The 22,794-nt window shown below is 37.7% G+C and overlaps 2 protein-coding genes across 6 annotated transcripts in view; both read right to left on the bottom strand.

Moving 5' to 3' along the window:
- Positions 1-22,794, bottom strand: part of LOC310732306 (uncharacterized protein) — a 1,052,581-nt gene that overhangs the window by 310,271 nt on the left and 719,516 nt on the right. The gene's annotated exons all lie outside the window — the stretch shown is intronic.
- chd2 (chromodomain helicase DNA binding protein 2) overlaps positions 6,396-22,794 on the bottom strand; it is a 77,524-nt gene continuing 61,125 nt past the window's right edge. For all 4 annotated transcript variants that reach the window (XM_083552581.1, XM_083552579.1, XM_083552582.1 and 1 more), the window contains 14 exons: positions 22,468-22,643; positions 21,283-21,324; positions 20,994-21,139; positions 19,451-19,589; positions 19,126-19,276; positions 18,866-18,988; positions 16,208-16,321; positions 15,971-16,096; positions 15,737-15,853; positions 15,356-15,534; positions 14,859-14,958; positions 14,457-14,610; positions 13,056-13,302; positions 6,396-8,186 (listed from right to left, as the gene is read on the bottom strand). In XM_083552581.1, the coding sequence (XP_083408707.1) occupies positions 7,907-8,186; positions 13,056-13,302; positions 14,457-14,610; positions 14,859-14,958; positions 15,356-15,534; positions 15,737-15,853; positions 15,971-16,096; positions 16,208-16,321; positions 18,866-18,988; positions 19,126-19,276; positions 19,451-19,589; positions 20,994-21,139; positions 21,283-21,324; positions 22,468-22,643 (2,094 nt within the window). In that variant the 3' untranslated portion in view covers positions 6,396-7,906. The remainder of the gene's footprint in view (positions 8,187-13,055; positions 13,303-14,456; positions 14,611-14,858; positions 14,959-15,355; positions 15,535-15,736; positions 15,854-15,970; positions 16,097-16,207; positions 16,322-18,865; positions 18,989-19,125; positions 19,277-19,450; positions 19,590-20,993; positions 21,140-21,282; positions 21,325-22,467; positions 22,644-22,794) is intronic.

Consider the following 22,794-nt stretch of genomic DNA (forward strand, 5'->3'; position numbering starts at 1 on the left):
ACCATATGTCCATCAAAAGCTCTTGTTTAAAAACAAATCCCAAATGCCTTTCTTCTCTAGATACATGCAATATAAAGAGTATGAAAATGACTTCTGCACCCTACATGGTGCACTGTATGCACTTTCTGGGATGCACGTTTTTCCTTAATGCAATATACTTTATAAAAACAAAACAAACAAACAAAAAAAAAAAAAAACAAGGATAAGGCACAAATGGAGGGAAAATTGTTCAAATAAAAAAAATAATAAAAAAAAAGAAAGAAAAAAATTTTATCTAAGGTTTTACCAGCATGCCAGTGTCATTTTGGCTTTACAACTGGTGAAACAAAAGCTCAATGTTTCCTGCTTCACAAACATTTGCTCAAATACAGACATTTCAATACAGACACTTGACAACCTGTCAATATTCATTTTGTTTATAAATGGAAATTTGTAGAGTACGATACTTTGAGTGCAATGTAAATATGCAACAGTACCTACAATTAGGCTACACATACATCAAGGAGAGCAAACTTTAGCCATAGAAAAAAAATGAAAGCTGTATGTTTGGATATTTAGTGTTCTAACAATAAAGCCTGCACTGATACATATTTCTGTCATGGTGTGTTTTGTTTAAAGCAAATTTATTCAGTCATCTATGTATGGGGACATGAGATTGCTTTTTTTCTGTGTAATTGGGAAAAAAAAAAAAAAAACCTTTAAATGCCATTTTGGTGATGCAATTCTGAGAATCCGTTTCTTATTGGTGTAATTGGGTGAAACTGACTAAATAGAGGCTACCAATTTTTAGATTTGCTGGGAACAGAAAAAACATTTATAGCACAGGGGTGCACTTATGTAATACTGGATCAAAACAACAGATTAATTAGACTGTTTGGTTAACCTAATGGTGTGTTTGAAGATTATCTTTTCTTCCCAAAGCCCAATATCCTGTAATAAATCTTTGCTTAAAACAAAAAAGAAAACTATCAAAGTAACATTTGTACTGGACATGTTCCGTTCTACTAACGACTAAAGAAAAGACAAACAAGCGAGGCACTTCCATGCTTCCATACAAGGTCATACTCCAAAATCTTTTTTTATTCATTCAGTAGTCCACAGGACTAACAGGGCTTTATTCTTTTACTTCATTTGAGCCCTAAAGACCCAGAAAGCTCCAACATGGAAACCTAGAGCTCCACCTATTGGATCATCAGTTCAGAGATGCATAAGGAAATCGGTGGCCCATATGTACTAGGTGCCTCCCTACATAGTCGAATACCATTGCAGATTGAATCAGGGTTTTCTGTTCCGGTTAAAATCTGTGTTTGGTTTGGGTTCAGTGGTTCTTTCCAGAGGTGAAAGGGACTCGATTGGGGATTTCTGCAGCTGTGGAGAACGTGGATCCAGCAGAGGAGGGGGTTTGTCTAAGTGAAATGGCCGGTAGTGATCAGGCCCTGGGACACCCCGTTGTTCAGGCAGCCTCCGGAAATCCTGATTGTAGCCTCCTCCACCACCCTGGTGGTAGTTTGCAGAGCGATAGTCATCTGAGCGTCTCCTCTTTGGGTCTGGATGTCTGAGGGGAAAACACATAAAAAAAAAACAATGGAATGGAATGATGTGATTATAAATAATATTTTATATGCAGGTCTCATTTCTATAGCCCATTCTTATTTCAAACATGATTCAAAGATATATTGAACATTTATCACTAGATAAAAGTTATATTTATCATGTAAAGTATTATTCACAAGTAAAATAAACTATTTTGTTGCACGTTTGTTTTTATAGTATATTTGTCATGTCATTGTTTTGGCACATGCACATTTTATTTTTTATTTTTGTACAGATTTATATTCATTTTTGGCTGTTGTGTTGAGGATAATAGTCTCAAACCACTTTGTGAAGTGGTTTCAATCATATTCATATATATGAATGTATTCATGTTTTTCATTGTAATCTTCAATGTGTTTATACACTTAAATGTTGTTTGTTAGCAGTATTGCCTGCTTTAGTACAAAACTTGCAGTTTGTTAAAAATGCAAAAGAATAACAACTATGAACTGTTTTCTTTATTGGTTGGTTTAGGCCATGTGACTCTTAGGTTAGAGGTTAATTAGGTAGTAACAGCAGTGTTCTAGTTTTTTAGGATGGTAAAGCTTCTCTTTCTGTTCTTCATTTACATTTGTGCCTTGAAGCCTTTGCTTGCAAGTTGCTGAAAGCTATTATTTTCATGTTTAGTGCGGATATGCACATTATTTCTTGGAATTCACAAGTGGAAACAAACCATTTCAAGATGGTTGCATTTCTTAGGATTAGTAATGCTAAACTTAACCTAGTCTGTCAATATATGTTAATAATAAATTGTAATCCTGTTTTTCTGTTTGCATTGAAAAAAGTTAAGAAAAAAAAATCATAACTAACTTTACTCCTGTGTTTGCGTTTTCTGGATCCTGTTAGCTATCAGCTTTTGTGTAGATGGTACATGCAGCACAGATAGAAAAGTAAAAATATATATCATACATTGAACACTACAGCAGAAGGAAAGCAAGCTCTACCTTCATTATACAGAGACGAGGTGCACAGATTAACAGACTGGTGTAAAGCCAACGAATGTTGACAAAACAAAAGAAATGGTTGTTGACTCCAAGAGGACACAAATTCCCACTCCCCACTGAACACAGATCCTCCATGGAGATAGGAGAACATTCCTGGCAGAGAACATCACTTGTCCCCTCAATACTGGTTCCGTAACAAGGAAAGCCCAGCAGCGTCTCTACCTCCTGAGAAAGCTGAGGAAGTAATAGCTTTCACCACACATCCTAATAACCTTCTACAGTGGGAACATCGAGAGCATCCTTAACCCGGTTTGGGAATTGTCTCAGATTGCAAGACCCTACAGCGGATAGTGAGGATGGCTGAGGTCTCTCTTCCTTCAATCATGCACATTTACACCATATGCTGCATATATCAAGCCACCGGCATTGTGCCTGACCACACACACTCTTCACTCTCTTGCTGTCTGGAAAGAGGTAGAGAAGCATTCGGGCTTTTACAGCCAGACTGTGTAACAGTTTCTTTTCACAAGCCATCAGACTACTCAACATTAAGTACCTAGACTGATTCACACACAATCAATGGAAGAAAAAACCTCTGTTTGCAAACTGCTGTTTGCACATTTTTGTTGAACCAAAACTTTATATCCTACCAAATGTTTACATGTACAGTATTTTATTTTGTATATGGACAATACATTTGCACAACTTTCTGTACTGTAGTTGTCAGTGCTGTGTTTTGTCTTATGTTGTCTCTTATCTGTTGTCTTTTGGTTTTTTTGGTGTGCACTTTGTGTTAGTTTAGAGTTCTGTGTAGTTCTGTGTTCCTTTTGCTAATTTATGTTGTTCGATGTAGCACCTTGAGCCTGGGGAAACGTTTTCTTTCACTGTGTACTGCACTGTATATAGTTAAAATGACTAAGCCTACTTCACTTTTTACCTATTCATCTTCACAATTTGTACTCAGACTGCATCAGTAATACATGATGATGAAGAAATCTAATGTATGGAATGTGACGTGTTGTGACACGAGCATCACTATCACCCAGGACCACCACTTTCAACCTTAACTGGGCATGGTGTAAAGGGAGAAATCAAAACACCTTCCCAGAGGGCTGCTACAGGTCATGCCCTAGAACCAAGTTCTTTTGACCTGTTTCATAGCAAAGGAGCAAACGCCACATAAAATGGTCCTGTGCAGGCATAACAGAGATGGCTGGGAGAAGGTTTCATTATAGTTTTTAAACAAAGTAGCAAGGGTGAAATTGATAGCTCTGATTAAATGTAATAATATGCCAGATGACTGGGCTGAAATGCAGATGCCTGATACTTCTCTAAAACACCTGGCTCATTGAATTATTTTACTAGTTCCAGAAGATTTACCTTATTTTTCCCAATGAAGTTTACCTAAATTCTAAGACAAGTTTGCAACTCTAAATACAAACTACACCCATGTACTTGGCAAGGCACACCCTTCACTACTTTCCCCATGTCCAAACAGACTCAATATGAAGAATTTCATCATCAAAGTTTTACCTGAACTACCCTCATGGGGAACACCATCTTTGATAAGTTGGGCCAGCTATTGGAGACAGACTTTTCTTAGGAATCATGGCTAAAGAAATGTTCATGGATGAGAGCAGGATCATCGACACCAGCAAGGAGATCATTGAATATCGCATGGAGGTGCATGTGTTTGAGAACAGTCTCTTGCTGTCACATCGGCTGTGGGCACCTATGGTCTCCGATGTGCAGCTTCTCACTGTGAAGGGGAGTATGATTTAGATGTCAAGCGTTTTGTAGTGAGAGGACTCTACGTTGATGATTAAATTGTCACTGCCCATAGCTGCTAGAGCCATTGATCTAAATGCCTTGCCCTTGTGGAAGATAAAATTAGCTCTTCGTACCTCTTACAACAACATGAAGATATCAGAAAAAGAGATCGGTGGTCTCTTTCCTGCTCATGTTCCACATCCCTCTCAAAGCGCAGAGCGGTAAGCTATAATGCGTCTTTGTGTGGAAATATAAAACTGTTTTGTTTTAATTTATTTTTATTTTTATTTTTTTTAAATGGATTCAACTTTATTATATTATGTAAGTTACCAGTATTTACTGATATTTATTTCAATGCTTTACAGGCTTTAGCGTGTTGTTTCTTTGTTTTTGTTTTTTATTATTATTTTTTATTATTTCAAAACAACCGCCGCTACCACCGCGGTGGTAAAAAATAAATAAATAAATAAAATTCACAGCACCCCCTGTTCAAAATTACTTCCAGCGGCCCTGCTACAGATGATTCATCCAGATTAAATAACACTATCCTTTATATGAGTTTACTAGGATCACTTGAATCCTTGGTTATCTTTCTACTGATGACAACATACATAAATACAATTTGTAAATTATACCATTTAGTTATTCTAAGTTGCTGTTAGCAATTAACTGTAACAAAAGGACTGAGATGGCCAGGAAACTTCCTGTAAGGAAGAGACTCAAAATCATGAATCCTTTGCGAGTCCTCAATAATCCATATGAACCGTGGGATTTAGCGGATCTGTGGACTTGCAGTGCTTTGCGAAACAGCCAGATCATAGAGCCCCCTCTAGTGGAAGGACCTTGGCAAAAGCAGGCATAATCCCTATCACTATGACACAAACTGCAGCTGTTTTTTTCAAGATTGGAACGTTACACCAAAAAGATTTTTGCATGTGGGACTGTTATGTGTTACGTCAGATATTATATAACATTAATACAGTTGACTCCTATTTTAGTAACTATTTTATTTCAGTAACTGCATGTTCTTGTGATGGAGTCTTTGGAGAATATTTGCTACGTTGGTTACTGATTTAAATACATTTATTAGGATTTATAACAGTGGTGAAGTTGTGGTGTGCATGTTTGTATGATCTGCAGTTCCTGTAAATAATCTGCATAAATAAATAATTGGTTTTTAATAGCCATTTGGTCGTGATTTTTTTTTTATTTTGTGTGTGAGGTGATTGTATATGTATTTGTTGTTTAAATGAACATTTGGCTTAATAATTCTTGCTTCTCAGTCATTTATATTGTTTCCCTGCAGGGTTGCCACAACACTGGGTTTGATTTCATTTTTACCATAGAAACAACTGAGAAATATTTGGCTTTCATTCATGCGACTTAGGGCAAAGTAATGCCGTGTTACTCAATTAAACAAAGGACTAAATACAAACTGTAAATTACACTATTCAGTTGTTCAAAGTTGTTAACAATAAACTGTAGCAACAAGTAGCTTACTGAGTAGTTCAGGAAATTTCCTGCATGATTAGAAACACAAGAGGCTTGGTTTTGCAAGTCCTATACATGTCCTGAGATCCACCTGAATTCAGCAGATCTGTCGGGACTTGTGGTGGGATTCATGAGTCCACTGATTCTGTGAATTCTAAGGATTCTGTGAGTGCCCTCTAGTGGAATTGCATTGCAAAGGCAGGCAGAATCTTTCTTTTACACACACACACACACACACACACACACACACCCCCCCATGAGTACATTTTTAAGCACTTGACGACAGAAGACAAAAACATAGCACACATGGAGATATTTCACATGAAGGGAGTGTTATTTGCTACTGCATCCAAAGACATCCTATACAATTTTATGTTTTTAACTTTGGGGTAATAGTTTGGGGAAGAACCATGCTGAAAAAAAGCAGGTGTTCCAATACTTTTGTCCATATAGTGTATCCAGGGTTTTTTGCCATCTGCTGGACCTTTTTTTTTTTAGTTTTATAGGATTTATTCAGAATTTCTAATATACACTTACCTGATACAATTGTGTAAATATTTTGATCACAAAATTATTAAAATGCAGAAAAACCTGAACTTGCTTGGTGTAGCAAAGTTTAATACGTACAGGTGTATAAACAGTATGTACAGTGCAGTTCATGTGAACAGTGGTTGTTTTCACAAATATAAATTACTTTAATTGGTACTTCTTAAAGAATAGAGTTTCTTAGAGGAAAGATGGAACTCCTAACACGTCTGTTCCTCTATGAGAAAGTGGCATTTTTCCACCCTTTCTAAAGCCCCCACAGTCCATAACAGGCAGCAACAATACTTACCATATGTCCATCAAAAGCTCTTGTTTAAAAACAAATCCCAAATGCCTTTCTTCTCTAGATACATGCAATATAAAGAGTATGAAAATGACTTCTGCACCCTACATGGTGCACTGTATGCACTTTCTGGGATGCACGTTTTTCCTTAATGCAATATACTTTATAAAAACAAAACAAACAAACAAAAAAAAAAAAAAACAAGGATAAGGCACAAATGGAGGGAAAATTGTTCAAATAAAAAAAATAATAAAAAAAAAGAAAGAAAAAAATTTTATCTAAGGTTTTACCAGCATGCCAGTGTCATTTTGGCTTTACAACTGGTGAAACAAAAGCTCAATGTTTCCTGCTTCACAAACATTTGCTCAAATACAGACATTTCAATACAGACACTTGACAACCTGTCAATATTCATTTTGTTTATAAATGGAAATTTGTAGAGTACGATACTTTGAGTGCAATGTAAATATGCAACAGTACCTACAATTAGGCTACACATACATCAAGGAGAGCAAACTTTAGCCATAGAAAAAAAATGAAAGCTGTATGTTTGGATATTTAGTGTTCTAACAATAAAGCCTGCACTGATACATATTTCTGTCATGGTGTGTTTTGTTTAAAGCAAATTTATTCAGTCATCTATGTATGGGGACATGAGATTGCTTTTTTTCTGTGTAATTGGGAAAAAAAAAAAAAAAACCTTTAAATGCCATTTTGGTGATGCAATTCTGAGAATCCGTTTCTTATTGGTGTAATTGGGTGAAACTGACTAAATAGAGGCTACCAATTTTTAGATTTGCTGGGAACAGAAAAAACATTTATAGCACAGGGGTGCACTTATGTAATACTGGATCAAAACAACAGATTAATTAGACTGTTTGGTTAACCTAATGGTGTGTTTGAAGATTATCTTTTCTTCCCAAAGCCCAATATCCTGTAATAAATCTTTGCTTAAAACAAAAAAGAAAACTATCAAAGTAACATTTGTACTGGACATGTTCCGTTCTACTAACGACTAAAGAAAAGACAAACAAGCGAGGCACTTCCATGCTTCCATACAAGGTCATACTCCAAAATCTTTTTTTATTCATTCAGTAGTCCACAGGACTAACAGGGCTTTATTCTTTTACTTCATTTGAGCCCTAAAGACCCAGAAAGCTCCAACATGGAAACCTAGAGCTCCACCTATTGGATCATCAGTTCAGAGATGCATAAGGAAATCGGTGGCCCATATGTACTAGGTGCCTCCCTACATAGTCGAATACCATTGCAGATTGAATCAGGGTTTTCTGTTCCGGTTAAAATCTGTGTTTGGTTTGGGTTCAGTGGTTCTTTCCAGAGGTGAAAGGGACTCGATTGGGGATTTCTGCAGCTGTGGAGAACGTGGATCCAGCAGAGGAGGGGGTTTGTCTAAGTGAAATGGCCGGTAGTGATCAGGCCCTGGGACACCCCGTTGTTCAGGCAGCCTCCGGAAATCCTGATTGTAGCCTCCTCCACCACCCTGGTGGTAGTTTGCAGAGCGATAGTCATCTGAGCGTCTCCTCTTTGGGTCTGGATGTCTGAGGGGAAAACACATAAAAAAAAAACAATGGAATGGAATGATGTGATTATAAATAATATTTTATATGCAGGTCTCATTTCTATAGCCCATTCTTATTTCAAACATGATTCAAAGATATATTGAACATTTATCACTAGATAAAAGTTATATTTATCATGTAAAGTATTATTCACAAGTAAAATAAACTATTTTGTTGCACGTTTGTTTTTATAGTATATTTGTCATGTCATTGTTTTGGCACATGCACATTTTATTTTTTATTTTTGTACAGATTTATATTCATTTTTGGCTGTTGTGTTGAGGATAATAGTCTCAAACCACTTTGTGAAGTGGTTTCAATCATATTCATATATATGAATGTATTCATGTTTTTCATTGTAATCTTCAATGTGTTTATACACTTAAATGTTGTTTGTTAGCAGTATTGCCTGCTTTAGTACAAAACTTGCAGTTTGTTAAAAATGCAAAAGAATAACAACTATGAACTGTTTTCTTTATTGGTTGGTTTAGGCCATGTGACTCTTAGGTTAGAGGTTAATTAGGTAGTAACAGCAGTGTTCTAGTTTTTTAGGATGGTAAAGCTTCTCTTTCTGTTCTTCATTTACATTTGTGCCTTGAAGCCTTTGCTTGCAAGTTGCTGAAAGCTATTATTTTCATGTTTAGTGCGGATATGCACATTATTTCTTGGAATTCACAAGTGGAAACAAACCATTTCAAGATGGTTGCATTTCTTAGGATTAGTAATGCTAAACTTAACCTAGTCTGTCAATATATGTTAATAATAAATTGTAATCCTGTTTTTCTGTTTGCATTGAAAAAAGTTAAGAAAAAAAAATCATAACTAACTTTACTCCTGTGTTTGCGTTTTCTGGATCCTGTTAGCTATCAGCTTTTGTGTAGATGGTACATGCAGCACAGATAGAAAAGTAAAAATATATATCATACATTGAACACTACAGCAGAAGGAAAGCAAGCTCTACCTTCATTATACAGAGACGAGGTGCACAGATTAACAGACTGGTGTAAAGCCAACGAATGTTGACAAAACAAAAGAAATGGTTGTTGACTCCAAGAGGACACAAATTCCCACTCCCCACTGAACACAGATCCTCCATGGAGATAGGAGAACATTCCTGGCAGAGAACATCACTTGTCCCCTCAATACTGGTTCCGTAACAAGGAAAGCCCAGCAGCGTCTCTACCTCCTGAGAAAGCTGAGGAAGTAATAGCTTTCACCACACATCCTAATAACCTTCTACAGTGGGAACATCGAGAGCATCCTTAACCCGGTTTGGGAATTGTCTCAGATTGCAAGACCCTACAGCGGATAGTGAGGATGGCTGAGGTCTCTCTTCCTTCAATCATGCACATTTACACCATATGCTGCATATATCAAGCCACCGGCATTGTGCCTGACCACACACACTCTTCACTCTCTTGCTGTCTGGAAAGAGGTAGAGAAGCATTCGGGCTTTTACAGCCAGACTGTGTAACAGTTTCTTTTCACAAGCCATCAGACTACTCAACATTAAGTACCTAGACTGATTCACACACAATCAATGGAAGAAAAAACCTCTGTTTGCAAACTGCTGTTTGCACATTTTTGTTGAACCAAAACTTTATATCCTACCAAATGTTTACATGTACAGTATTTTATTTTGTATATGGACAATACATTTGCACAACTTTCTGTACTGTAGTTGTCAGTGCTGTGTTTTGTCTTATGTTGTCTCTTATCTGTTGTCTTTTGGTTTTTTTGGTGTGCACTTTGTGTTAGTTTAGAGTTCTGTGTAGTTCTGTGTTCCTTTTGCTAATTTATGTTGTTCGATGTAGCACCTTGAGCCTGGGGAAACGTTTTCTTTCACTGTGTACTGCACTGTATATAGTTAAAATGACTAAGCCTACTTCACTTTTTACCTATTCATCTTCACAATTTGTACTCAGACTGCATCAGTAATACATGATGATGAAGAAATCTAATGTATGGAATGTGACGTGTTGTGACACGAGCATCACTATCACCCAGGACCACCACTTTCAACCTTAACTGGGCATGGTGTAAAGGGAGAAATCAAAACACCTTCCCAGAGGGCTGCAACAGGTCATGCCCTAGAACCAAGTTCTTTTGACCTGTTTCATAGCAAAGGAGCAAACGCCACATAAAATGGTCCTGTGCAGGCATAACAGAGATGGCTGGGAGAAGGTTTCATTATAGTTTTTAAACAAAGTAGCAAGGGTGAAATTGATAGCTCTGATTAAATGTAATAATATGCCAGATGACTGGGCTGAAATGCAGATGCCTGATACTTCTCTAAAACACCTGGCTCATTGAATTATTTTACTAGTTCCAGAAGATTTACCTTATTTTTCCCAATGAAGTTTACCTAAATTCTAAGACAAGTTTGCAACTCTAAATACAAACTACACCCATGTACTTGGCAAGGCACACCCTTCACTACTTTCCCCATGTCCAAACAGACTCAATATGAAGAATTTCATCATCAAAGTTTTACCTGAACTACCCTCATGGGGAACACCATCTTTGATAAGTTGGGCCAGCTATTGGAGACAGACTTTTCTTAGGAATCATGGATAAAGAAATGTTCATGGATGAGAGCAGGATCATCGACACCAGCAAGGAGATCATTGAATATCGCATGGAGGTGCATGTGTTTGAGAACAGTCTCTTGCTGTCACATCGGCTGTGGGCACCTATGGTCTCCGATGTGCAGCTTCTCACTGTGAAGGGGAGTATGATTTAGATGTCAAGCGTTTTGTAGTGAGAGGACTCTACATTGATGATTAAATTGTCACTGCCCATAGCTGCTAGAGCCATTGATCTGTTAGAACACACACAGAAGATGCTTGCTATCTTAAATCTAAGAGTTTACAAGTTTGCTTCTAATAGGAAGGAAGTAATAAATGCATTCCTGACCGAAGATTATGGAAAAGAACTCAAATATCTTGATGCTGACCCTACTCCCATCCAATGCAGCATTCGATTTAGCTAGGATTTGTAGAGGGACATAGTTATTTTTTAGTAACAGACATTGAAAAGCCTTTTACTCACAGAGGGATACTTGCTACTGTTAAGTATTTTCAAGCCACTTGGGTTTGTTGCTCCAGTCATATTAAAGAAAATCTAAAGATTCCTCACCATATGTTCCCACTATTTAATCTACAGTCTTGAGAAGGAAACTCCACATTTGAATGAATTCTGCTAGAGCAATCACAGCAATAGCAATATATTTATGTCATCACCAGAGAAGAAGCATGTCACATTGGATTCCAAGACTAGAACTAGGAGCTGCTGTCATGGCTGCATAGATGGCAGAGACAATAACAAGTAAACTGAACTTTACACTGAACAACTGAAAACAGAACACTCTAGATGCTTAGGATTTTTACACAGATAATAGCATTATTCTGGGATATTTTTATAACCAGACGAGACACTTTATGTGTGTCACCGACAGATCGAAAACCGTAAGCTTTCTAGCCTAACACAAGCTCTGCAACAACATCTCTGTTAATTGCAACCACCTGGTTCACAGGACCTATTTATCTGTTACAAGCTGAACAGAGCCAATCACTGGAGGAGAACAGGTTTGATCTTGTTTAGTCAGACTCAGACACACAGGTTTGCTCTTTCACCACCAATTTATCCACCGATTCTTGTCTTTGATGCAAAACTTTTTGAATTTTCTCTTCTTAAGGGTCGCTAATCAGAGCAGCATCTCTAATACACATTGTCCAAGCTTACAAGGTGACTGATGCCTGGATGATGGAATCACTACAAATAGCCCTGCTCAGTAAAGGAATTGTTACAGGCAAAAGCAGTCAAGAGGGTTCAAAGGAAATCTTTACAAAGGAGAATTTACCTGCATTGTCAGTATAAATGCCATATAAAGAAAAAGTGATCTGAAAACACTGAACCCATCTTTGGACAGCAGAGGCCTTCCCAGGAAGGGTGTTAATAATTTTATACACTGAACCCATCTTTGGACAGCAGAGGCCTTCCCAGGAAGGGTGTTAATAATTTTATGTTTGTTCTTAATGAGAGGTTTCCTTTGAATGTTCCAGGCTGTAACTTTTAGTCATTCTAAAAGTTACTTGTGGACAACTGAATGGACTCCTCCACCTTCATAAATCCCTTTATAAGTCCTTTTTTTTTTTTTTTTTGCCTTGAATGGACCTACAGTGAGGAAAATAAGTATTTGAACACCCTGCTATTTTGCAAGTTCTCCCACTTAGAAATCATGGAGGGGTCTGAAATTGTCATCGTAGGTGCATGTCCACTGTGAGAGACATAATCTAAAAAAAAAATTCCAGAAATCACAATGTATGATTTTTTAACTATTTATTTGTATGATACAGCTGCAAATAAGTATTTTAACACCTGTCTATAAGCTAGAATGACAGATGCATATTGGATTCTATGCTTCTTCAGACCAGACTCTTCATCTTGAAATTGCTGTCTACCCTGATAGCATAGTTTATGGGAATCATCAATTCAAGCCCACTCTGTACTATTTCAAGAGACACAAATTAACATTCCTGTTGACACCAGCCATGATCCTGATTTAGAAGGTTCACTGACCCTTAGGTTATAGATTAATGAGAACGTGTTCTAATTTGTACAGTTAGTTGGGAAAGCTTTTCTCTTTGCTTCTCTGTAACATCGCTATAGCAGATGTTAACAACTTTTCATCTTGTAAGTTTTACAGTATTAAGTAAAGAGTAGAAGAACACAAAGTGTAGACAAACTGTAAAGCCCCAAATTTACTCCCGAGTTTGACCTTTTCTTGATAATTTTTGCATAGATGAAACACACAATAGACAGAATAAGTAAGGAAATAGTTAGTACCTGTCATAATAGTCACGGTGAGCACGGTGGTCTCGATCATTGCTGTACTGATCATACACCCGTTTACGTGCTGAGCCTGGGTTCCGGAAGTTACTACTGCGGTATAGGTCAGTGTGTCCCCGCCGGCTGTTGTAATGATGCTCCTTATACCTGTGCTGGTCGTAAGGGTGATGGCGGTCACCTTGCCATGGCTGGTTACTGTTTCCTGGGTAGTTATATTTACGTTCCCTTTGCCAGTCTCCCCTATCTGTGGATGAAACATAAGCGTTATTAAGAAGTGTTAAGCATTATGGAATGAACATAGTGGAACAGCCTTTTTCCACTATAGTTTACACAAGTTTGTCACCCTTCCATTTTTTTTTTTTTGTGCATCCTTTAATGGACAATCTTCAGACCCCATAATGCATATTCTGCTGCCTGTTTAGACGACAATCATTTATAGTAATGAGGGTGGTCCTAAGGGCAGTCATAAGAACATTGAAGTGTGCAGGTCAAACCCAAAGAAGTGTGCAACTGAGTGGCTGGAAGTACAGTATCTGGGCTCCTTCTTGGGTCATGGGTAAATGTGTCCTCAAATTGATAAGATGGAAGAATTTGTGGCCTGCTTAAGACCTAAAAAGAAGTGAAACAGTTTCTGGGGCTGAAAGGGTTTTGTCATAGGTTTGTGCCTAATAATTTGGATGTCACCAGCACTCTCACTGATTTCACTAAAAAGGAGCAACAGATCCGGTCCAGTGGAGAGAGTCATGCCTGCAGTCTCAGGTAAAAGCTGCACACTGTGGTGGGACACTTTCAGATTCTCCTGACTTTTCTTTACCCTTTGTTTTGCAGATAAACATGTTGGTCATGGTGTTGTCCCTAAAGGTGAAGGGGGAGAAGTGCCCTGTGCTGTACACATCTCAAGCTTGTGAAAAAAACAATTACTAACCAATCAAGAATGCTTGGCAATTAAATAACCGCTCCGCGGCCAGAGTTGTGTAGTGGGGGTATGTGAAAGCAGGGTGTGGTCTGTGAATGGAAGGTGGAGCTGCAGTATATGACTGGTCAGCAAAGAGGCAAAAGCCCTTAAAAATAAAACTGAAAACACACTTGTGTGTATAAGCACTTTAAAAAAAAAAAAAAAAAAAAAAAAAAAAAAAAAGGAAAGTTAAAGAGAACATGGCAACACATACTCATGTCAAAATGCATTGCCTACCTCCAATTTCCTTTTCTTTCAAATAAGCAGCTTCCTTACCATTAATTATCCTTACCAAAAACAGCCTCAGATTTAATCCTAAAACCAGCTTTGTTTGCTTTTAGATATAATCAGATAAAACATCTAAATCTTGATACAAAATCCTTGTGTTCCTTAGCTTTTACAATATTTAGGAAAGTGTGTCTTGTGCTGACTGCAGGTCATACAATGGTGCAAATGCGATCCAAGTCCTGTTGGATGATTTAATGGTGGGTGTGTTTTGGATGATGGCTGTGTGCCAGTAGAGTCCCGACTCAATCCAGAAGGTTCAGGTCGAAATTGCTTCTTTTTACCTGGGTCATCTTTCTTCTTGTGCTCTTTCTGAAAGTATAGCAAAGAAGTATATGAACTAAAGAAACAGTTAAGAGGATTTTTTAAAATGAAGAAGCAAAAAAAGATTTTTGATAAATAAATCATAGTCTGAAATAAGGTCTTTCAGCTACTTTAAAAACCAGAACTTATTACTATATATTTACACCAGCAAATTTGCCACACACAGGATCAAATCAGAACCGATTATCACTATATGGTTACATCAGCATATTTGCCACACAGGATTAAAGATCTACCTCCTCCTCTTGGGAGCGCTTCTTTTGAGCCATTTTGTATAGCCTGTGCAATTTTTTTGCACCAAACTCTGTGAATTTGGACACAAATATCCAGAGATTTCTAGATGGAACAGAAAAAAAATAATTAAATAAGAAACATGGTATTTATTAAGCCAAATTAAAAATACACAATCTACCAAAATAAATAAATAAATAGAATATCATAAAGAATAGTTTGCATAATGGCAAAAGCATGCTGACTCGTCTGCACTGGCATTTTGTTGTTGCTTTATTTATTCAAAAATCTGTGAGACTATTTAGAATTGGTTTTACATTTGTCTCAATAATTTCCAACTAATAATATATTTTTTATATTTATAATTGTAATATTACAATAAGAAACTTGGTGACATCATTGGCCTAGACTAATAAAGTAATTATTTTAAGACCATTTAATGCATCACTTTACGCAATGTTTCTTTGTTGTTCCAAACAAAACTGTAAAATTTTGACGAGACCTGCGCCAGGTTTTTACGTGTTCTGGGTCACTATAAGTTTTAAGGCACTCTGTTATTCGGTCTCCAATCTTCAACAGGCAGGCCCTTGTATGCTGCAGCTGTTCCTGCACTGACAGGCCTTCATCAGGCTTATCAAGCTGTTTAAGAGCCTTCTTCACCGGCCTCATCCGCTCTTTACACTAGACACACACACACACACAGGTTACTCACAAAGTGAATTAAGTGTCAAATAGCTTTAAACACATTATAAAGAAACATGGCCTATGAACCAATGAGAAAATAAAAATGGAAGGCATTGTATAAATACAAATAAGAGGCATAAAATAACCACACAGAGACAGAGAGAGAGAGAGAGAACACAATTGAGACACAAAGACTCACAACACTAAATGTTTCCTGGTCTAGTTCATCATCCTCCTCTCCAATAGGAACAGGCTCACTGCCTGCTGTAATGTGCACAGGGCCCTGAGCTTTCTTGCCTTTGCATCCTGATTTAATCTGGTGAAGAAATTACAAAGACAAGATTTTAGAACTTAATAATGTAATAACCACATGCAAAGGAAAAGGAAAACGTACTTATAGTGAAAATGATTACAAAAGCTATATTAAAAAAACCTTTTCTTTCTTGAGCTTTGTCCGTTTTTTGTCCTTATCTTTCTTTGCAATGGCTTGCTTCTCTTTGTTCTCTTTGTTGTCCTTCTTCTGTTTCTTCTTTGTGGGGGATTTGTCAGCTTTGTCATCCTGGAACATGTGTAAACAAATGGGAAAATATTCCACTAAAAATGCTAACAGCTGGGTAGACAAATTTGCACTTATGGTGCATAGTGGTCTTTATCAGCTAAGGGAACATACCTTCACTTCACCATCCTCTGATGTATGTTCAGTGAGATGAGGAGAGGAGATTTCACTGGCTAGTTCATCTTTTCGGGTCCTGTCTTTCTTTACTCGAGGTTTTCTCTTCTTTACCTAGGATAGAAAACAAGTATAATTCGGCACTGTACAAACTACATGATGACCTTGGAAATTCTTTAAGAGGAACTCCTAAATGTGCAATGCCATAAAGATTAATAATACATTATTTACTGCAATATTGGAATCTAAATGTTTTTACTACTGGCTCTCAAATCTCACTGTTTTATTGTTAGTGTTCACAAAATTCCCTCTTAACTCCAAAGTGATGCTTGATTGTGCTTGTTTAGCTCCTTCAATTTAACCTTTCCTGAAACTTCTGATTCCCACAAAGGCAGACTTAAATTCTTAAAGACAGACAATCCCTTGGAAATTGTTTGTTCTGATGTCACAAAATGAAAAGCAACGTGTAACGAAATGTAATAATAATAATAATAATAAAAATAATAATAATAAGGGGTAAATCAATTGTTAGTTTTTTTAAATAGGTAGGGGCATGTTGCCCTGACAGATACTCCATTTTTTTTCCCACCTGTGTTATTACTGGCAGGCTACATATGTACATTAGTGCTTACACTAGTTACAACAAAATGTACAAGAAGCAAGTTGAAAATAAAGTTACTTGTAATAGACTAGCCACCTGTCCATAGACTAGCAACATGTCATGTTGTCAATCTCTGAACTACAGCATAAAAAACAGCAGCACGATCCATATTTTTCTATTGCTCTATTCCATAGACAAAATACATAAAATGTAGAGGGATATAGCAAAAGCAATGGAAGAGGCATATGAGGAGCTGTATGTGAAGTTGGACACCAAGTTATGGGAAAGAGTAGCGGAAGCCAGGCTGAGGGAAAAATGTGACCATCTGTGAGCAACAGTATGGTTTTGTGCCGAGGAAGAGCACCACAGATGCATTATTTGCTTTGAGAATGTTGATGGAGAAGTATAGAGAAGGTCAGAAGGAGTTGCATTGTATGTTTGTGGCTTTAGAAAAAGTGTACGACAGGGTGGAGAGAGGAGTTGTGGTATTGTATGAGAAAGTCAGGTGTGTCAGAGAAGTATGTGAGTGTGGTGCAGGACATGTATGTGGACAGAGTGACAGCAGTGAAGTGTGCAGTAGGAATGATAGACTGGTTCAAGGTGAAGCTGTAAGTACATCAAGGATCGGCTCTGAGACCTTTCCTGTTTGCAGTGGTGATAGACAGGGTGACGGACGAGGTCAGGACGAGTCTCTGTGGACTATGATGTATGCGGATGATATTGTTATTTGTGGTGAGAGTAGTGAGCTGGTTGAGAAGAGCCTGGAGAGGTGGAGGTACATGCTGGAGAGAAGGAGAATGAAAGTCAGTAGGAGTAAGACAGAGTACATGTGTGTGAATGAGAGGGAGGGCAGTGGAGTGGTGTGGTTGAAGGGAGAAGAGGTGGTGAAGGTGGAGGAGTTCAAGTACCTAGGGTCAACAGTGCAAAGTAATGGAGAGTGTGTTAGAGAAGTGAAGAAAAGAGTGCAGGCAGGGTGGAGTGGGTGGAGAAAAGTGACAGGTGTGATTTTTGATACAAGAGTATCTGCAAGAGTGAAAGGAAAAGTTTATAAGACTGTGGTGAGACCTGCAATGTTTTATGGTTTAGAGACTGTATAATATACAGTAGGTTTATTGGCGGTGCTATTTTGTGATGTGTATTTGTGCTACACTGTGTTGTCTTGCACTGTTTGCACCAGGTTGCACACGATGCACTTTACGTGGCGAGGACACTTACTAGTACTTAGCTCTGTGTTTTCTGTTATGTCGCTTTATGTTGTTGAAATGTAGCGCCAGGGTTCTGGACAAACGTTGTTTCATTTTTGCTGTGTACTGTGTCAGCTATATATGGTTGAAATCACAATAAAAGCTTCTTGACTTGAATTGACAGTGGCATTGACTTAAGACAGGAGGTGGAGCTGGGAGTAAAAGAGCTGAAGATCTTGAGATTTTCATTGGGAGTGATGAGGATAGACAGATTTAGAAACAAGTTTTTTTTAGAGGGAGCTTGCATGTAGAACGTTTTGGAGACAAAGTGAGAGGGGCTCGAATGAGATGTTTTGGACATGTGGAAAGGGGGTACATGGGGTATATCGGTAGAAGAATGCTGATGATGTAGCCACCAGGCAGGAGGAAACGAAGAGGAAGGCCAATGAGGAGGTTTATGGGTGTGGTAAGGAAGACATGCAGGTAGCAGCCTAAGGAAGATTATGTGTTGGTATCCCACCCTTCTGTAATTTAGTAATTAGGCATTATTATTGTCTCTACTACTGTAAATTAGGCTTTTATTTAAGCATACATGCACAGAATACTCAACAGTGTCGCATTACTTTCCTTTGCTCACATGCTCTTATGTGGCCATACTTATTTTCATTCATTATTTTAAGTCACAAGCAATACTACTGCCAATAGTTGAAGGGCATGATAGTGAATGGCTTTTTACATATGAACTTAGAAGCCCACTAAATATAGCAGATTTTTGTCACTGATTTGGTTCACTCATTTTAAGGCTTAGAGAAGTGCCCTGTATTGTACTAGTGATAATGTGTCTTGCTGTTCCAGGCCTAAGCAAACCCTCACCTCCTCTTCTGTTTTGAATGTATCCTTACACTCTTGCTCCTTCTTCATGGTCTTCAACAAGTAATCAGCTCTCATTTGCAGCTGTTTTGCCTGTGGCTTTTTGTCAGGGTTGTCTGGAAGAATCTACACATGATGACATGTAATTTGCAAAATGGCTGAAGTTCCCTGAGGCTACAAACAAATTATTCTGTAATATCTAGGCATGCATACTAGGCCAAGTTATCAAACCATAACTGTTTTTAACAATCAAGATGATCCACCTTGTCTGAGAGTTTCAGCTCAGTATCAGTCTTGATCTGGTCCCAATTGCCGTAGCCATGCTCGTAGATGCCCAACAAGAGATGTGCATCATCTTGCACATCCCAGGCTACATCAAAGTGTGGCATCTTCACACGACATTTTAGCTGAAATCTAAGACATAAAAAAGAACTAATTCATTACTGCTGCAACATGTATTTCTTTTTTTTTTAAACTAAGGTTAAATTGATACAGAAATATATCTAATCTTTAGATCCCTTAGCAGAAGACAGAAAGAAGTTGAAAATAATAATCATTTACTAAGATAGAAAGGGATTATGAACATACGTGCTCCTCTCCTCAGGATTGGAGGGCACAGCCTTGTGTAGAGAATCAAACTCTTCCTCATGCTGGATAATGGATTTAGCATTTACCTGAACCCCAGATATCTTGATGTTAATGCCACGTCTCTTTCCTGGCCCTTTAGCTACAAATCAAACAAACAAAAACTGAAAAAACATCACATACCGTAACCAGAATTAATTCCTGTATGACCTTTAATTTGGGGCCAAATACATAATTTACAAAAAGTTACAAATAAACATTTTGGATAATTTTAGGTAACCATTGCATCGTTCTGTTAGCATTAAATTGTATTTGTTGTAGATATGGTATATGCTAAAATGAATTCTCACATATCTCACAAAAGTAAGTACACCCTCACATTTCAGCAAACATTTTAGTCTATCTTCTCATGGGACAATACTGTACAAATGAAACTTGGATATAGAGGAGTCCATGAGCAGCTTGTATAGATTTATTGTTTTCTGAATATAACTCAACATACAGCCATTATTGTCTAAATAGCTATCAACAAAATTTAGTACACCCAAAGTGAACATGTCAAAACTGTGTCCAGTGTCCCTATTTGGCATGGAATTCATCAGAGCTGCACAGGTTGTCACTGGGATCCTCATCCACTTGTCCATAATGACATCACAGAGCTGCTGGATGTTAGACACATGACGCTTCACTACCTTCAGCTTGAGGATCCCCACAGGTGCTCAATAGCATTACGGTCTGGAAACATACTTGGCCACTCAATTACCTTCACCTTCAGCAAGGCAGTTGTCATTTTGGCAGTGTATTTTTGGGTTGCTATTATGTTAGAAAACTGCTGTTTGTCCCAGTTTCTGAAGGGAGGGCATCATGTACTGATTCAGAATGTCACAGTGAATGTTGGAATCCATGTTTCTCTCAATAAAACGCAGCTCACCAGTACCAGCAGCTCATGAAGCTCCAGACCATGATGCTACCACCACCATGTGATCTTATACCCTAGGCCAATCTTTGTGTAGAGCAACAATTATAAATAACAATTCTCAAATTCTCAAGAGTTATTTACCATTGGGTGCCAAGTTGAAGATCCAGTGGTCAGTATGAGAGAATTGAACTCAAAGCACCTAATTTTAACTGCTCTAATACAAGATAAGAAATATCTATGGTCATGCCAAGCAGACAAAAACATGAAGGTGATGAATAAGACATGTGGCTTTGTATGATTACATGCCATACAGCTGTTACCACTTAGTGCACTCACTTTCTTTTTTTTTTCTTTCTTTTTTTTTTACAATAATGGCTGTAGAATTATTTTTAGAGGACAGTAAATATATACTGCTATATAAGATACACATTGACTACTCTAAAATATATCCAAGTTTTATTTCTATAGTATTTTCCCTTCAGAACATATACTAAATTGTTGCTGAAATGTGAGGGCTGTACTCACTTTGTGAGATACTGTAAATAAATAATATATTTGCTTTTGATTGTGTTTTTACCCTATATAGGAATTAATAGATAGACAAATTATTCAATCAAGGTCACATACATGCATATTCTGTGGGATTCTCTTTCATTTGTTCTTCATGCTCCTGTACTGCAGCTAGGCATGTAGTGTGCACTAATTCTCCTAGTCTCTGCAGATCTGCTATAGATTTATCCACCAGTTCAGAATCACGTGCAATGGCCTCCAACCTGGAAATAACACCAGCAAACAAACTTACAAACCAAGTATTAAAATTTAAGCATGGAATATTACATTTCATATATACAATATTTAATATTCTACTTATAACACAAATAAAAAATTTTTAACATTTTTTAATAAAAAAACATACCTTTCAAGAGGAGCACCAAATTTCTTGTAAGCTTTTATGAACCTGTTGAAATAAATAAGCTGAATTTCTGATTTCATATTCAAATTATCACATGCACATTCATACAGTGACATGAAAATGCTTTTATTTTACTGTTCAACATGTAAATAGAAAAATATATATAAAAAGTATAAAAGTGAAAGGTATAACTAAGTATAAAAAGGGATAAAAATAAATTATATATAAAAAAAAAAAAGATGTTTATACTATAAATATATATACGCAAGAATTAGGCATGAAGGGATGGATATGTATATAACAGATACTGACAGAAGTCCAGATTTTAAAGTGTTCCAGTGATTGCCTTTGACGCGTCAATGTGCTGATATTAAGGCTACACTGTGCCGTGCCAGTCAGTGTTAAAGTGACAAACGGTTGTGCAATTGTGCAAAAAGGAAGGGAAAGGAAGTCCATTAGAGAAATTCCAGAGACGTGTTTTCCTGGTTTAAACTCCCAATGGCCTACAGGAAGAAGCTCCTCCTCATTCACTCTGTGTTTGTCTTCAATGATTGAAAGTGCTTATTTCAACACAACAGAGGAAAGAGTACATTGTTTAGATAGCTGAGGTCCTTCACTATCTTTCTTGCCCGGCACCGTGCTTGCTGTAGATGTCCTAAAGGTCAGGGAGCTCGGTGTGGATGGCATGTTCAGCTGATCGCACCACCCTCTGGAGGGCTCACCTGTACTGCATGGTGCTGTGTTTCCAAACTAGGAAATGATGTTGCTATCAGTTAGGACACCGTCAAATGTGCAGGTGTAGAAAGTCCTTAGCACCTGAGAGGGTAGTTTAAAGTCCCTTAAGCATCTCAGATGGTACAGACACTGTTTGTTTTGTTTTGTTTCTTCACCAGGGTGCTGATGTGTCGTGAACACCTAGGTACCGGAAACTGTCCACTCTCTCCACTGGGGTCCCGTTGTTCTTTGGCGGTTGATATGACCTGCTTCATGCTGAAGTCCACTATTAACTTCTTAGTCTTGCTAAAGAAGATTGTTCTCCTGGCACCATCTCTCCAGGTTTTTAATCTTTTGTAGGTAGGCTGTCTTGTCGTTGTTGCAGATCAAGCCCACCACACAGTCATACGTGTTTATTACAACTAAATAATGGTTTTAAATAGCCATTACTGTTACCAACACAATATATGTTACCTGCGAATCTCAGCATCTGTGAAGCCCTCCACGTTGTTTTTGCGTGCGCGTGGCCTGCCTCGTCGCTTGGGCTTCTTATCATCCTCACTGTCATCTGTCTCACTCTCTGAACCGGATGTGTGGCGCTTCAGTTTCAGCTTTGAGCCAACATCGCTGTCGCTGTCATTTGTCTGCGCCTGAAAAGAGAAACACAAAATCAAAGTAATAAACTGCTTGGACTAATTAGAAATGATAATACATTTCTAAGTAATCAATTATAGTCATAATCTTGTTTTGAGTCAATTCATATTCTTTTTAGTAGTGAAAAACAGGCAGGCAGGGCAAAAA

The sequence above is a fragment of the Silurus aristotelis genome (assembly GCF_946808225.1).
Source record: "Silurus aristotelis genome assembly, chromosome: 10".
NCBI lineage: Eukaryota > Metazoa > Chordata > Actinopteri > Siluriformes > Siluridae > Silurus > Silurus aristotelis.